The sequence below is a fragment of the Anopheles coustani genome, chromosome 3 (assembly GCF_943734705.1).
Source record: "Anopheles coustani chromosome 3, idAnoCousDA_361_x.2, whole genome shotgun sequence".
NCBI lineage: Eukaryota > Metazoa > Arthropoda > Insecta > Diptera > Culicidae > Anopheles > Anopheles coustani.
Genome location: NC_071288.1, coordinates 38103411 through 38119803, shown reverse-complemented (window position 1 = coordinate 38119803; position 16393 = coordinate 38103411). Strand labels below are relative to the sequence as shown.

The window sequence follows — 16393 nt, the reverse complement described above, 5'->3', positions numbered from 1 at the left end:
CGATCCCGTAATGAGCTTTTAGATAAAATGTGTAACATTTTCGATAAAATGCGAGAAAAAGTTATATAATTCATCAATTGACCAATCGAATCCAATAGAAACTACACTGGAGAAAAAGTCACAAAAGGTTTGTTGGAGTCAAAATTTTGTAAGTCGTACACAACACCAGCTAATGCTGCCATCCACAAAGACCGGTTGTAAGGCAAGTTAAATAGTGATTGAAAATACATATTTATTAACCCCCTTCAGAGCATTGCTCTACGCTGACATGCAAAAAAAAAACAAAACAAAATCAACGGAACTTGGATTGCTATCGTACATTACCATATCTGACAAACATCTTCCATCGACTCTGCTTGCACAGTGACACAAAGAAAGTGCAACGATCCGATGAATGTAAGTGTCCTCGTAGGAATGCTTGTTCGGAGGTTTCGAAGCGAACATTGAAACAGCATCCCAGCGACCGGCGATGCCGTAGCAAAGCGCGACCACTAGACGTCTCCTATCGTCTCAGGGACGAACGTCGAACTGGCCAAAGTGTTAATGTGTACTTCATCTGGATGCAGCAGACACGCCAAGGGCCAAGCAACCCAACCATCCAACGTGATGCCAGCGCCAAGGACACGAGTTGGAGTACGCGTTGTTGCACTGCCCGGTGCAGAGATTTGGGTAAAGTGGGTGCCTGTGAGTGGTTGAGTAACAATATCTGTTCACTGTTTGGCAAAACGCAAGTCAACATCTGCGACGGTAGTTTATGCGAAAGGTTTCAAATGAAAAGTCAAATCGTTTGTGAAAATGAGTAAAATATCAAGAAGGTGATACTCCGTTAGAAAAAGAATATACTGTAATTCCTATGAATTGATATAAATCTTTCTTGGGTTAAAAGTCGCCGTTAAAAATAACTTTGAAAAACAATTTTAGTTCCACTTCGTCGGAAACGAATATAAAAGTCACAAAGAACTCCGATCGGATTACTTCGAGTCGAACTAGGTCAAGCGTAAGTAACCAAATTAGTGTGAATCTCGCAGGAACAATGGAAATAGTTGGTTACTCTCTGGAAAAAGAGCATATCCACAAAGCACTTAACTTTCACAGGAGAGAAAAAAAATACAAACTTCAAAAACAAGCACTTTGCTAAAAGCTGGATTTCAATTCCAAACATTAACAGAAGGGTAAACTAAAAAACAGTAATTGGTACAAATTCTTGTCTAAAAGTTTTATATTAAAAACATAATAAATTAGCTTAAAAATTCATGTTGCAGCACATCCACTTTCAGTGAAAAATTTAACTTTCCGCTCCTTCGACTACAACCAAGTGTTGCGAAATACACACAAAATTGTTATTGGTACAACTTTAAGCAAATAAATCAAAACTTGTTTATCGTAGGCGTTTTTCTCAGCCCGCGCTTCGTTTGGGTCAGCATTTTCGCTGTCTTGCGTTCGACTTCGTTTGTTTTTAAATTTATTTTTATAAATCATGCATCTCTTCACCCATGGTGTGGCTAGTGTGTCAGCACGATGCACTTCGGTGCATCATTCAGCAGGTCAACACACTTTCTCCGTCGCTGCAGAAAACAATGCGTTCAGCCAAGAAACGTGGGGCATCGCATAAGTTTTTAAAAAAAAACCCATAACTCCACCGCCCTGTTTGTCTCAGCCGGAACGGGCGTCTTATGTCCAGTAGATGACAAAACGAAAACAGCGGAACCGTATAAATAAACAGGGAAACTGCGCGCTCCCAGAAAGGTGCCCTCTTCCTGTCCGCTCTGAAAACGGAAAAGCAAACAAACATAATCACAAACGAAACATTTTAACGTTTGCTGTCAGCAAGCACAAAATTACCTCATTGAGCAATCGCTATCAGGGTGATATGTTAATGCTGGGTATGAAATTTGTTTTATGATAACCCCGACGCCTCTAAATGTACCAATGTGTTTTCCATCTTTCTCATCGATAACCCTAATTTTTTGCAAATCTTAAAACAACCAAATTTGTGAAAAATGCAATACACACTAAACGATTCAAAAGAAATAAATAATCCTTAATTTTTAACATTGCTACCTTTACATAGTTTTAAAGTAAGACCTAATGTACGAAACAGTTTTTATATGTGTGATTTTAACCCCTTAAGTTTTGCCCAGTTTTGGGCAGTTTTTGTCGCCTGTTTTGTTTCTATTTTCGTTGTGCGACGTTGATTCTAAATGCATCTGCTTCAAAAACACGTAATTACATGTTTGTACATTTTAACTCATTTATGCGATACCAATCGATGAAATGGAACAACATTTAACACAGTATTCATCTAAATCACAAAAAGTCTCAAAAACCACTGAGACTGTGAAGGGGTTAAATGCCTTCTGAGTCATTATATATAAATAAGGACAGAGCTTCTTGTGACCATAATTCATATGCTAACAGATAATGTGCGTTTGCCGAACTTAATATGCAGAATGCAAAAACAAATGTAAAATATTGGAAAGGGTAATTTTTCTGTTAACAGATAATTTAAAAATTTCCGGGAGAATCACATCATAAACAGTGAAAGTAAAAAACACGGTACAAGAACGAAACGTCACATTCTTCTGCTTTGAAGCATTTAATCATGCATGAGCAATATACCCTTTGGCATGCGGAAAATAAAAAGTGTCAAGAAAACGATGCAACCATTCAAAACAAAGCACACGCGTTCCTGCATCCTTGACCCTTTGCTCCCCACTCATACATTTACCGAAAGGTGCTTCACTAACTATGACGCTCTTCTTTCCATGTTGCAGGCACAACTTGCCGTAGGCGTCCTTTTGAGCGCATCCCTTCAACTGTCACTCTTGAAGTGTTACAAAAGCCCCCCCCCCAGCCCCTGTGGGGTAACTGAAGCCATGTTTAGCTTTATGCCTTTTTAACACTTACTCGTTTCTTCGACACGCATCCGGGCCAGCTCGCTACGTGTCTTGATTATCTTCCACATCCGAGTGAGAATCAAGGTAGTATTATTTTTATTATTTCATAAAAATCATGCATTCTATCATTTTATCCCATGGACACGTACATGTTCAAAAATATGCAGTATTATTTCCCATCCCAATATAACACGCGTGCGTTGAACCGATTCTAGAGTTCAGCGCCATGATAAAGTCATCTATAAATAACCGTAAATACACCTGGGTAAGAGTAAATCCACAAGACGAACACGACGGGAACACTGTTTTCCCGTGCAACAGCAAATAGCAGCGCCGTTGCTAAGAACCGCTCAAAGGCAACCGTGCGCCATCATTTGCGCCCAGTGCACAAACCCCCGGACGGTTAGTGACCGATCAGTTGCAGCTAAATGCAGACGCAAAAAGTGAAACAGATAATTAGACGTTTATCTTGCATTCTACAGCTAGGTGGGTTGGGGAGTGACTGTAGCAAGGGAAAAGCGACATAAGGAACTAGATGAAACCGTGCCAATGATCTTCCCATGTTGGGCATAGTACCATGCTTTTCCCACGCCAATGCAAAGGCATTTACAACGAATAAGAGGCAATCGCTTGGTGTTTGCGCGAATGTTATTTATGATTTTAAAAGGCGGTGATTTTTCAACGGAATGAAAAGATCAACGATGACAAATACAGAATGTCATATAAAAAAAGGTGAAAGTAAAGTTGAAAAAAATGTTGGAAAAGAATCCCATCAGATCGATCCGGAAATTGGCTAAGGAGCCCAAAGTTTCAAAAACTACCATGCACCGGTTGTTCAAATATGACTTGAAAAGTAAAGCACCATCTTGTAACGGACCAAATCAAACAATTCAATTTACAAGCAAACATCCGGCCAGAGTTATGATTTTAGGGGCAGTTGCGACCAACGGTTTGAAAATGCCTCCAGTATTTAATAAACTGGATTAAAAGTTAATACCGAAGTTTACATAAACATTGTGAACGATCACGTTCTGTCATGGATGAAAGAAAACTTTGAAACACACCGACACGTCATTTTCCAACAGAACGGAGCATCGTGTCATACCTCAAAAAGTACTCAAGCGCGGTTGAAGGAAATCATGCAATATTGGGCAAAGCACATTTGGCCTCCCAGTAGCTCTGGTTTGAATCCTTTGGATTACTCAACATGGGCATATGTTCAGATTAACGTATGTGAACGCCATCGTAGGATCCCTGAAAGCTTCCATTACCAAGCCATGGAACTCGATAACTGAGTTATACATTGTGAAGATATGCCCTCGATTCCGATTGGAGTAGGTAATTGAGAAAACTGGTGGACTTATTAAGTAATATTACAATCAAAGAGCGTTTTTTCACAGTTTCCTTTTCCAATTTTTCAGCTTTTGCTGTTAATCTTAAGTTTGCTGACAAAAAAGGTTTGGTAAGATGCAATTGATCAGCTTAACCTCAAGGTAGATAAAATAAACAACGCTGCTTTGCCTCATATGCTACAACATCTCTTTCCCAATTTAAATAATGTCTAATAAAACACCTATAGCAAAAAAGAGATAACTAAATTGGACCAATGATAGTTTATGACATTTTCAAATAAGTCAAAAATGCGTGGTAGTTTTTAACGGGAATTCTTTGCATTTGCATTTTCACGTGCAGCATACAAAAACACACACATAAAATAAGTTAAAAATGAAAAACTTCATTGCACTCAAACATCGACAAAGCAGTGTAAAAACGACAAACGGTTAAAAAGGGCAAACGCACGAGAGAATAGCAAAACAACAAGTGCATTGATTCGCAACAGCGTCAGCAGCAGTGGGAAGTGAGTTAGCTGGTGGGTTGTGGATCGAGTTTTCCCAGTCACACCTCCACAGCGTTCCCTCCCTCGAATCACACCCACCACCATTCCTAGGTGCACCGGGAACGAGCAGCTGCATCGACAACGGGCAGGCGGGAGGGTTCGGTGATCGTGGCCGCAGTAATGCATCATAGCATCAAACCGGTCCGGCTAGTTAAAGTGTTCTCTTTGGGGGTTGATTTTATTTACATTCTTTTTCTTTCTTTCTTTCTTTCTCTCTTCCCTACCGCTTCTGCACGTCTCACGTGCACGGTAGGTTCGTGTGGCGGCATCAGCATTAATGTCCATTATGTGACATTTACCGCTACCCCGATGGTGCCGCCCAGGTCGTCACACACTGTTTGGTCTCCGTTGCCGTTTGTTTGCAAACTGCATCTCCCGGCGGGTGCTTGGGTGGGCATTACACGTTAGACGAATCATCGGTGTGTCCACGATAGAAAACTATCGTTTCGGATGGGGAGGGGAGGGGGGCACGGAGATGAAAATGCTGATAGGAAACGAAGGGGTCGTCGTCGGCGGACAGTCTGAAGCAGACAGCAGAATCCGCGTCATCCGCGGGTTCATTCTGGACGGTGTCTAGTTCTACACCTGCCACCTCGTACAACCGAACAGTGGAGTACACACCCACGTCAATAGTGCAAAACCCAGTGTCCAATTACACCTCGGTCAACGGTCGCGTCGAAAAGCAGCACCAGCATAAGGTCATTGAACCGCGGCAAGGGTGGAAGCAAAACGAGAACATTGAGAAATGGACGACTATTACTCTATTCCATTACGGAGAGCTAATCACAGCGTTATATAGGCAAAGCAATTTTGTTTATAATAACCACAATCACATTCGTTTATTTAGGTTTTGAAAGCAATTGTAAAAATCGTATTGAAAGCCTGATAACACCGCAAACGAATAAATACACTAAACGCTATGTGGTACAACCTAACACTCTGTTTAAATAATAAAATAAAGCAGAAGTAACAGTAAAGCTTAACAATTATGAAATATTGTAGCAAACCACTATTCATTTAGTCAGCTATGTATGTTACTTCATGATACCAAGGGTTATGTAAAAACAATAAGTTGAACAAGGAACAAGTCTCATAAGGAGACGGTAAAATGATGATTAATCAACATTATGCATATCCTACAATAAGGAAAATCTTGATTTAAAAAGGCTACTTCCGTTCTTTAAGTTCAATAAATAAAATTTTTAAATATAAAACAAAGATTACAATATTTTTCCTATCAAGGTCCTTGCCATCATGAATATTGCGGAAACAATCATTCGTTCGTTGCGTTTGTTTGCGATTCCGCACAAGAGGAAGCTTGTTCCGTCAAGGCAACGCCCGACGAGAACCTTTCCGGTAAACAAATCCACCCTCGAAGGTCACGACTAGCGCGACACACAAGCACTAGAGAGATAGTAGTGCGCCCCTGCAACACCGGAGCCCCGCCGTTCAAAGAGCCCACGAGAAACCTGTTGCCGGTTCGGCTTCCTCGAGCGCTAAAGCCTGTGCAATTTGCTGCAATCGCAAAACGGCGCCGACCAATCGACCGCCGGGCGTCGTCCCGTTATCTCCGGGCACCAAAGTGTGTGGATCCCTTTCGCTCCGGGAGGTGCGTCGGTCTATCTGGTTCCCTGGCAGGAGTGCATCCCGCGGACGTTTGTTGTTTCCATCCAGTTTTGTTTGCTGTGCACTGTTCGAGGGTTGGGTCCTCTCTTCCGACGATGGTGCTAATAGCTGTCTGCTTCTATGAGTGCAAATGCTTTTAATCCCCATAAGCACACGGATTGCACAGTTTTGTAGAGTTTCGATGTTGATGAGGAAGTAGCTGCAGCTTGCATCTTGTAGAATGAAAAAAGAAATCCAGTAAGAGTAGCTTTTAAATACTGAAAAAGCCATTTCCGACAGCTCAGTGACCTATATTTGTAGCTCGCTCTTAGTAAGCACTACACCAAACAGCGATGTCTTATCGTCGAAAACGAAACTTAAATCTAGACCTTGATTCTGGGTTGTTTGTTTTTTCCAATTCCAAAAATCGATATGTTGTCTTGAGTATAACGCAAGCGAGTAAGAGTGTTTAGACGTTGATAAGGAACAAATTTATAGCACTCGAACTATTAGAACCTTAAGGGTAGCTGAAACTGGGTTTTTTCTGTTTATTGATATCGGTGACACTACCAGAAAAAAACACATAAGGGGATTAGCTTTGTAAAATAGAAAAGTTTACAAACATATATTTCCCAATAAAACCTCCTTCCTTATCCTTCTTTTCCATTCCCGTATATTAATACTGCACATTACTTTTAACGGACGACCACACAAAGGGTCACACCAACGTATTTTATACGGTAATATTTCAATGCCCTTTTTTCTGCTGTTCGGACACATTATTGCCCACCGATGGCATTTTCCAATTCGATCATCCAAAATTATAGCCTCGCCTGAAGCAGACACACCCAGAAACGCACGGCAAATACGGACCGGGGACCAGGATGGTTTGGATACCGGAAATCACAGTAATTTTGACCGCCATCAGATGTCCAGAATAGCAAAGTAAAACCACCTTGGAATGGTTCTATTTTTTTTTTGCCAGAAGACATAAAGCCATGGAAAAATCCAAGCATGGACAGAGCTATAACACTTAATCTATGCTTGCTGGCACAACCTGGTTGGTGCTACGGGGTTTTATCTACAGTTGCCAGGTGAAATGAGACAAACGTAGACGTACCAACGGTTGAACGACAACGCCACCCTGTTAGACAATCCGGAACATATGAGAAATGCTTAGCAAGAAGCAAATTGTACTATGCACGTGGGAAACCTACTACCATTGGGTGGAAATCGGTCTTGAGAGAAAATAATACATTGCAACATCAGCTTTGTCTGTCCAAGGGCAAGCTCAAACATTATGTCAAGAGAATAGACAAGGCACGATTAAAAGAACTATAACAAACATACTGGTATATATAAAAAAGCTCTAGTGATTTTTAACAAAACAAAATTCGCTCCAAAACATGTGGTCCAACTGTTTTTGCATAACAAGAACAAGTGGAACCGAAAAGGAAACCGATTTTTCCATAGTGTTTCAAATTGCTCAATTTTAACTTATCTTATCCAAAATGACATCCGATGAAGGAAACACACAAATCGTGCCCGGTAACGGCTAGCTCCGACTACAGCAACGAAAAAGGGCACTCCGAACGACATACCGGATGTTCGTCTTGCGACAGAAGAACCAAAACAAACCCAAATAAGTCCAGTAATTACAGTGCCGATCCCCTTTGTGGAGAAATATGATACAACCACCGGAGGCAGAACATGCCGGAAACCGTGACATACTTTTCCCAACTGGTACCGGGATCACCCCGGGTAGATAAGCACTTCCGAGGCACACTGTTTTTTTGGACAAGGTCAACATAAAGAATAAGCAAAACAACCCATATTCCCTCTGAATGGTTTGGAGCTTTGAACATTTAAAAACTTAAAAGTAATGTTTAGTTTTCCGAGCCGGTAGCGATAGAAAGATGACCTACATAGGGGTGCTGATAAATTCTCCTACGGAAGATAAACATGTTGCACATAAACACTACCGCAAACATTGATTCCCCAAATCCATGCCACTGCCTTTGGCCTACCTGAAACATGTCCGTATCCTGGTCCTCTTTGTACTCTACGATGACGGCCTGATTGCGGGACAGTGTGTACGATATGGAGTGCTGCTTGGCGTCCAGGATGGCCTGCGACGTCTGGGGCGACTGGACGATGTAGTGTTTCGAGCGCTTGACGCCGTTCGGTTCGGTGCGCTTGTGTAGGACGAACTTTGACCGACGGCGGCCCCGATCGCCCTGTGGTAGACAGCCATTATATCTGCAAAGCAAAACAAAAACAGAAAGGTGGGAGACACCAGGATGAGAAATCGAACATTTCAATCGCCGTCAGCATGCGCGGTATCCTGCGGGTTGTTCTCGCTGCATCACCCGTTGTTAATCCAGATACTTGATATATCTCCACCGGAAGTGCCGCTTCCCGGGCGGTGAAAGATTTCCATCAGTTAAACCATTTCCAAACCGCACCCACACCACACCATCCCCGAGCTGACCGCAAGACGATACCGATACCGGCGATGATATCGTGTAACGTTGAAGCACATTGACAGCCGCGCAGAAATATGGCGGATTTTCGAATTTAGGTTAATGCGCGCATCGTTAAGGAAAGGAACGGCTGATGAGGGTACGACTTCATTAGCGACGGTCGTTTAGGGGAAAACAAAAGGAAAAAGGAATCGCTCGACCGACGTCTTCTAGCAAAAAGAAATGTAAGAGCTCGCAAAAAAAAAAAAAAATAGCGCCGATGAAGTGGAGGTATAAAAGTCCTTTCATTAATCTTCCCTAATTCTTTTTCAGCTGGGTTGTGCCTTTTTTTTCTAAAATACGTTGGTCAGCGGCAAAACCCGCAGAAATTGTGTAGAATCGTATCGAATTACCACTCGGCTCTGTGGTCAGGGGTTGGCAATAGCATAGAACGATGAGATGTTACATTAATGGATGAGGAAAATATGGTAAATGTTTGATTTCACATAAATTTAAAATCTATTTTTCTATACCACTCAGATTTTACTGGTTAGTTCCACTCAAAACTAGAATACATTGTTTTGGAATCTTGCCCGAATTATTTAAGGGATCTTTTTGGAAGCTTTTTTAACACACTATAATTTAAAAGATTTTTCAAATCCGCAAACGGTTTCTTTTTTATCATAGCGCGTTAAAAAAACGGTTTTATTTTTATCAAATTCTTTTTAACTTTTAGTTTAACAAAATGTAATATTCAAATTAAGAAATCAGTGTATGCGCAAAAATATATCAAAAATAATTGCAGTACTAATACCTTTAAAACGTGGTTTCATATTTTAACGAGTATTAATGCCTAAATTGGTTCCCGAAACTCGGACGAATATAAAAATCTCAAAGTTTTCTTTTAGATGTAGCTTTGGATTGCGAAAAACGCATATTTTGTTTTGAAAAAATATTCAATCCTTTTTGAGATATTAAAATAGAAAATTCCGTAGCGGTTAAAATAACCGTTATATGGATTCCAGTGTTAAATCGACTACGTTAGCTAAGTAGATCCGTCTGGGTTGAAAGAAAGAAAAGTAAACTTTTTAGAACTAACCAACGACCACTGAACTCACGCCCATTTAGCAATCAACTTCCCTCGTTTGTTGGGCACGGCTCAAGCACACGAAATTCAAGCTGCCCGGGGGGCAGCAGCAACTCAGCCATTCTATTCCGGTTCTTCTGTTCCAGACGTTAAATATTGACATGGGCCGATTCACTAATTAAAACTGTGATTTATATACCGACCAAAGTGTACGCGGAACCCCGCATGTCCATCTGAGATAAAAAGTAGCATTGAAATTTAAAAATAGATGAATTAAACACACATACCCAAAACCAACAACAAACTGTTCTAGAGCTATCTTCAAAAGTTATAATTTCAATATCAAATTAAAACAGAAAGGACGCATCCTATTCCGAGGTTGGTAATGTGCGGTGAAGTTAATGGCCCAAAGAAATAATCTTTTGCAGTCCAACAACCAGCAAACCAGTGACAAAAAAAAAAATGGAAAACTGTAACCACCTCGAACGGCGCTGTTCCATTGGAGTCTGGGTAGAATTAATTCGTTCCAATCTATAAATTAACTTGTGCCGGCACTGACCACACAAGCTATGCTCGGGGCACGCACTGGACGCACGTGGCACAACAAACCGCAACCATTGAGCACGAAAATCTTCCAAATCCATCCTTGACTTGGAAATGACCATTCGTAAACCCTATTGCAGAATCAAAAACGCGACAAACGATGCCGAAATGTAATGGCATGAACAAAAACACATCTAAGAAAGCGGGGCACTTTGAAACCAACAACCTTCATGTACTTCCGCTCGATTTTTCCATCAAGTTCCCTTCAAAAATGGTGGCTCGCGAATGGGAAAAAGCGTGAAAAATGCAAAACTTAAAAAAAAGTACCCGCGCAGAACGGCTGGGCAAAACAAAAAACCATCAAACGGTCAAGGTTTCCGACGAAGAAAAACTGAGTACGGGCCCTCCGAAATCAGACGGACCACGACTAGTGTTGGGTCGTGTGGTACTGTGCTACCCAACACACACAACACAGTAAAGTGTGGCAACACACACGACACAGAAAAAATTGTGGTACCACAGTAAAGTTTCATACCGTTAAACCAATAAATTGTATGAACCGTTCTTTGGTTCCTTGATATACCAATTCCATAGCTACCATAGCATAGGAATGAAGTGTATAAACCAGTATGTGGAATTTTAACATCATTATCATATAAACTTTACTCTATTATTTGTATAAAAAAAACTGCCACCATACGAAAAAAGGCTACGATTGAAGCACAATAGGAACCAATCCAAGAAGAAAAGAAATTTCCCTACTTTATTCAAACATAACGCATATACTTGAAACAAAACCGCCACTAAGCTCACATTAAAAAAACAGAGGTTTTGTATCGATTATTAATGATTTTTTACAAGGAACACATTTTAAACACCGGCTCTAATTGCTTATGGATTATGAATGTGTTGAATGGAAATTTAAATGGCTAAAGCCCTTATCGAGCTAGCATAATATCGAGCAAAATGCATATACTGCAGATACTTTAGCATCCTTTTGTGATTTGATTAGCGCGCAAAGTAACAACACTCAGCAGATACTTGTTTGTGCATTTTGCATCGAGAAGATGTTGCTGAATAAAAAGACAAGTTGTATAACTGTATGACACTTTACTGTGCTACCACAATTCACAGCACAGCAAATTGTGTGTGGTACCACAATACGGCACATCAAAAAGTGTTACTTGACCCAACACTAACCACGACCACTTCCGATCGATACGACGAAACGGACACACATACACACACACACATACACACTCAACGCCACCTGACGGTGCTAAAACGGCAAAAACCAACCACCATCGCATCGTATCGACCGGATGATGTGCTCGCACAGCCATCAAGAAAGGAGCCAAGGAAGGCTCGCTTCAAAGCGAAAGGAACTGTTAACCCGGACACGACGTCCAACGTCAGCAGCTTTAACCTTCACTGATTGCCCCAGAAACGTGCGGCGAATTGGGGTATTTGGCACCGTCAATGCGGCATTCGCGCGACCCGGATCGATGTGCTTCGGTTCCGGAGGGTTCATGCACTCGTCCATGTACACGATTACCGTGAGTCGGCTGAAGCTATATAGCTAACCCTTCGTTTGAGAGAGGGTATCATTCTAAATCGATTCCTTCGGATTGAAAGACAGGCAGACATCGCCGCCGTGGTTGCGGGCTAAACATTGCAAACTCAACCGAAATTCAAACCAACTGGTTCGTGAAACTTGCCTTCAAGCGCTCAAAGACACCTTAATTATTTGAAAACGAACCCCGTGCAGACACGAAACACCGGCTTAAAACATGGAACGAAACGCTAGACAGAGTGTGTGCAATCGGAACGAGTTTTTTAAAATTATTAATCCGCCTTTGCCTGACGTCAAATAATATTGAACGAATTGTAGCAGAAATAAGGAAGGCGTTGCAAATTTAATAACTGCCCTTTGGTCGATTTATTTTGCTTTGCACAGCGAACGCGAGTGCACCGGTGCACCAACCGAGGTTCAGCGAAAGGAAGGAGTTTTGAAACAGGAAACAACGGAAAAACGATTAGTTGCAGCCATTTGTACATCACCTAACATTTTCGTCGAGCCATCATTCGTTTTTGCGGAGCAAATAATAAATGCAATAGCATCACTTATGTCTACATGATCCTTCATTGTTTGACATTTCAATTAATCAGCATAATTATAAAGCTGTAATTTTAGTCTAAAATTGTTGAACAAAGAGTAGCAGACCATAAGGACGGTGTTGTAAATTTAATAACCGCCCCTTTTATCGATTTACTTTGCTTCATAGCGAACACTAATGCACAACCCAAATTCACCAAAAGGAAGAAGTTTTGAAACAGCAAACAACCAACAAAAAGATTAGTTGTAGCCATTTGAATATAATCAAACAGTTTCGTTGAATCATCGGAAATCATTTTTGTAAAATGATTCATTTTCGTCGAGCAAATAATAAACGCAGTAGAATCACATGTTTATATGCGAATCTTGTTTGATATTTTAATTCAATTCAACCGATTCAACCGATGCACCTTCCGAACTCGCCAAGAGATTATCTGCAGTCGTTTGTACATAATCTAACATTTTTTGTGGGACCACAGTGTGTGAAGCAATTATTTTAGCAAATGCCAAATATAGTAGAAACAACTTTGGTATCAAAATTCGATAGGATTGGCATTACACCGTGGGGATATGTTTCTCTGTGAAAATGCGAAATATTTAAATTCTTTAACACAATCGTAATTTTAATCGTCATCGTTTTTTGAGAAGAATTTCATCATCGAATCGAACTTTTAAAGTTGATAACGCATATCTCGAAACAAAGCTAGTAACATGGTGTGTTGTCGTGAAAATTCACGTTCAATTAGAGCCTAAATGTTGTCCGTCTTGGAGGTTGACCTAAATGTGATCGAAGGCATTAGCTAAAGATGGTCCGATAACGAATGTGAAGGGCACGTCGAAACAAATCGTTCCACCTGAGCAATCCAAACGAAACAAAACTCAAAAAACTATTCATTAAAGTTTATATTTTTCCACACAAGGAAGATCATTTTCTCCTCTCAAGCCAGACGAAGACTGTGACCCGGCTGAGGATTCATCATCTGTAATCGGGCAGCATTGGAAACATCATCATCGCCCTATCATCGGGGGACTGCCAAAGTGAAGGGTCGTAAATATCATCTTCCTTGACGAGACGGGCGTGACCGGTCACCTTCACCGCCTTCAGGTTTTCAGACGACATTACATCCCTTCACACACACACACACGTCGCTTTCACGCATACACGCATGACAATGCCACAAAAAAGGCACGTTGATACAGTAGAAATAACGGTTGACCCTCAAGGACCCAACATCCTCTCGGGGCACACATGAACCGACCGTGAGGAAAGCAGATTAATGAAAAATAAATTAGTTCCAACAGCTCAGCCTTTTCTTTTATGTTATTGTTCGGAAAAGGTACCACAACGGAGCGTCGTCAATCTCAGCAGTACCGGGATCGGATTGCGAGTGACCGCATCGATCGGCGAGGGAATTGAACATCTTCGACGATATCGTCCTTAAAATGTTTGTCATCATGAGACGACTTAGAATGCCACTCACCAGAGGGACCGTGTGTGTGTCTATTAGTGATAGGAAAATTGGCTCCAAAACCGGAGCCGGCTCCCAAATTTGTCGGAGTTGGTCGGAATTGGTCGGAGTTGGTCGGAGTTGGTCGGAGTCGGCTCAGGTTTTGAAGCAAATTTTGGGCGGCTCTGGTTTCGGAGCCGATTTTCCTATTTCCAGAGCTGGCTCCAAAATTTGCCGGAGTTGGTCGGAGTCGGCTCAGGTTTTGAAGCAAATTTTGGGCGGCTCTGGTTTCGGAGCCAATTTTCCTATTTCCGGAGATGGCTCTAAAATTTTCCGGAGTTGGTCGGAGTCCGGCCACTTAGCTGTTAGTTCGGAACCAGCTCCGGAGCCGGCTCCAAAATTTGTTCCGAAACCGGAGCCGGTTCCGAACTAACAGCTAAGAGGCCGATTCCGAACTAACAGTTCCGGAGCCGGTTCCAAACTAACGATATCAAGTAATCGTAGTCGGCAACTAAAGCTGTTGTGAATCGGAACATCAATTTTTATGGTTTTTTTGTCTTGAAATAGCATAATTATGAATATAATTCCAAATACTCTACGTTTGTTTTATATTACCAAACTTTACCTTGGCGTCGGCTCCGGATCCGTAAACTTGGAACCGTTAGTTCCGAGCCGGTTCCGGAGCCGTTGGTGTGGAGCAAGCTCGGGAGCTGGTAATGCGCTCCGGAGTGCCCATCACTAGTGTCTATAAAGCAGACATGTTTAATAACATTTCGTATTCCCAACCGTCCCGGCCGGACATTCGATCAACCATTAAAAAGTGGTCGGACGAACCCATTGGAGCACCTTTTCCAAGCCGAATGGTTCCACCGGGTTTGGACCGGGCGCGTTTCTCGATCTGCCATCAATGGAGGACCCGCAGCAATGGGTTTCGGTGTATCCAGCCAAGACTGCGGCGATGGCGGGTTGATCCGCTTTATTTTTGTTGTCTTCCCTATTATGCTCCCTTAACTCCCATAGCATCTCCCAGTGAGAGACCTTGCGACTAGAACGGACAGTCATGCTCAATCAAGCCCGCCAAACCGTGCGCCCCAAAATGGAAGTTAGGAACTGCCTGCCTCTGACACTGCCTTAATTTATAGCGTTTCCGCACCGAAACTGTGCCTCCACAGCGAGGCGAAGACTTGCTCGGGGGGCAGTAAAGTATATTACATTTACGTGAAAGTTTTCCGTGATTCTGAGAGTCCTCGTCCCGGTTACACACCTACTCGTTACCGAACATGGAGCGCATCGCCGTTTAGAGAATGTTTGGTGCATTAAACAAACGCTACGAACACACCGTCGTGTTGAGGTAACTTTTTCAATCTCCCTGCGACACACGGAACTGTGTCGTATGCTACAAAGTTATTGATTTACACATGCTTTTTACGTTTTATTTTTCCGACCCTTCGCTTCTCCCATAACTTTCAGATAGCCGACGGTATCACACACCACCACCGCTTCCAGTAGAGTCTAGACGACCGATCCCATTTCTCGGAAACGTTATACTTGTTCGTGCTGTTGTGGTTGGGACCAAATTAAATTTAGTATTAGAACTTATCGCTACTCCGAAATCTAGCGAGAGGAAGGAAGGAGAGATAAAAAACAAGCCGTCTAACCAAAGATGCTTAATTTATTTTTATTCGCGCCCGGTCAGCCCCACTAAACGCAGTGCCGGAGGCTACAGATATCGTAAACCAAACGGTGGAGGCTCGGAGCCACGAATGATGGCCATCAGAATATCAGGCGTGTGGAGTTGGGAAGAGTTTGTGAAGTCGCACTGTAGGCCACCGATATTCTTCTTCTCGCCTCGCCTTTTGTTAGTCCGGTGAAACGAAAAAAATCGATGAAGGAAACCAACGGAACGACCTAAAGCCTGTTCTTGGTTGTTGGAGAGTAAAAAAAATCATATGTCGTGGATGTTAGGTGAGGTGGTGGCTCGTTTGCTTGCCAATGGTACTGCGGCCCTGCGAGCGTTTATCATTTCGTTTTCTATGTATGGTGGTTTCGAGGAATTTGTAATCTGAACCAAGTTTCCAGCTGAAGCGAGATCGAACCCAACCGGCAACCCGAATCTCCCAAGTAGTGACCCCTAGAACAGAGGTTGGGTCAAAGACATCCAACGAGTTACATTGATGTATGAACGTTGGCGCACACGGAAAAGGAAAGGAAGATCATTTTTTTCACCAAGACCTAGACGAGGCCTGTGACCTGCCAGCTGAGGCCCTTTTTGGATGGATGTAATGAGCCGGAACAACAAGCCCATCATCAGCCCCCTGACCGACGTCTGTCCGCTCTG

General features: G+C 42.2%; 1 protein-coding gene across 1 annotated transcript in view; it reads right to left on the bottom strand.

The window, feature by feature from the left end:
- LOC131260856 (protein pellino) overlaps positions 1-16393 on the bottom strand; it is a 50620-nt gene that overhangs the window by 9412 nt on the left and 24815 nt on the right. Inside the window, exon 4 of the mRNA XM_058262692.1 lies at positions 8427-8658. Coding sequence (XP_058118675.1) covers positions 8427-8658 — 232 coding nt within the window. The remainder of the gene's footprint in view (positions 1-8426; positions 8659-16393) is intronic.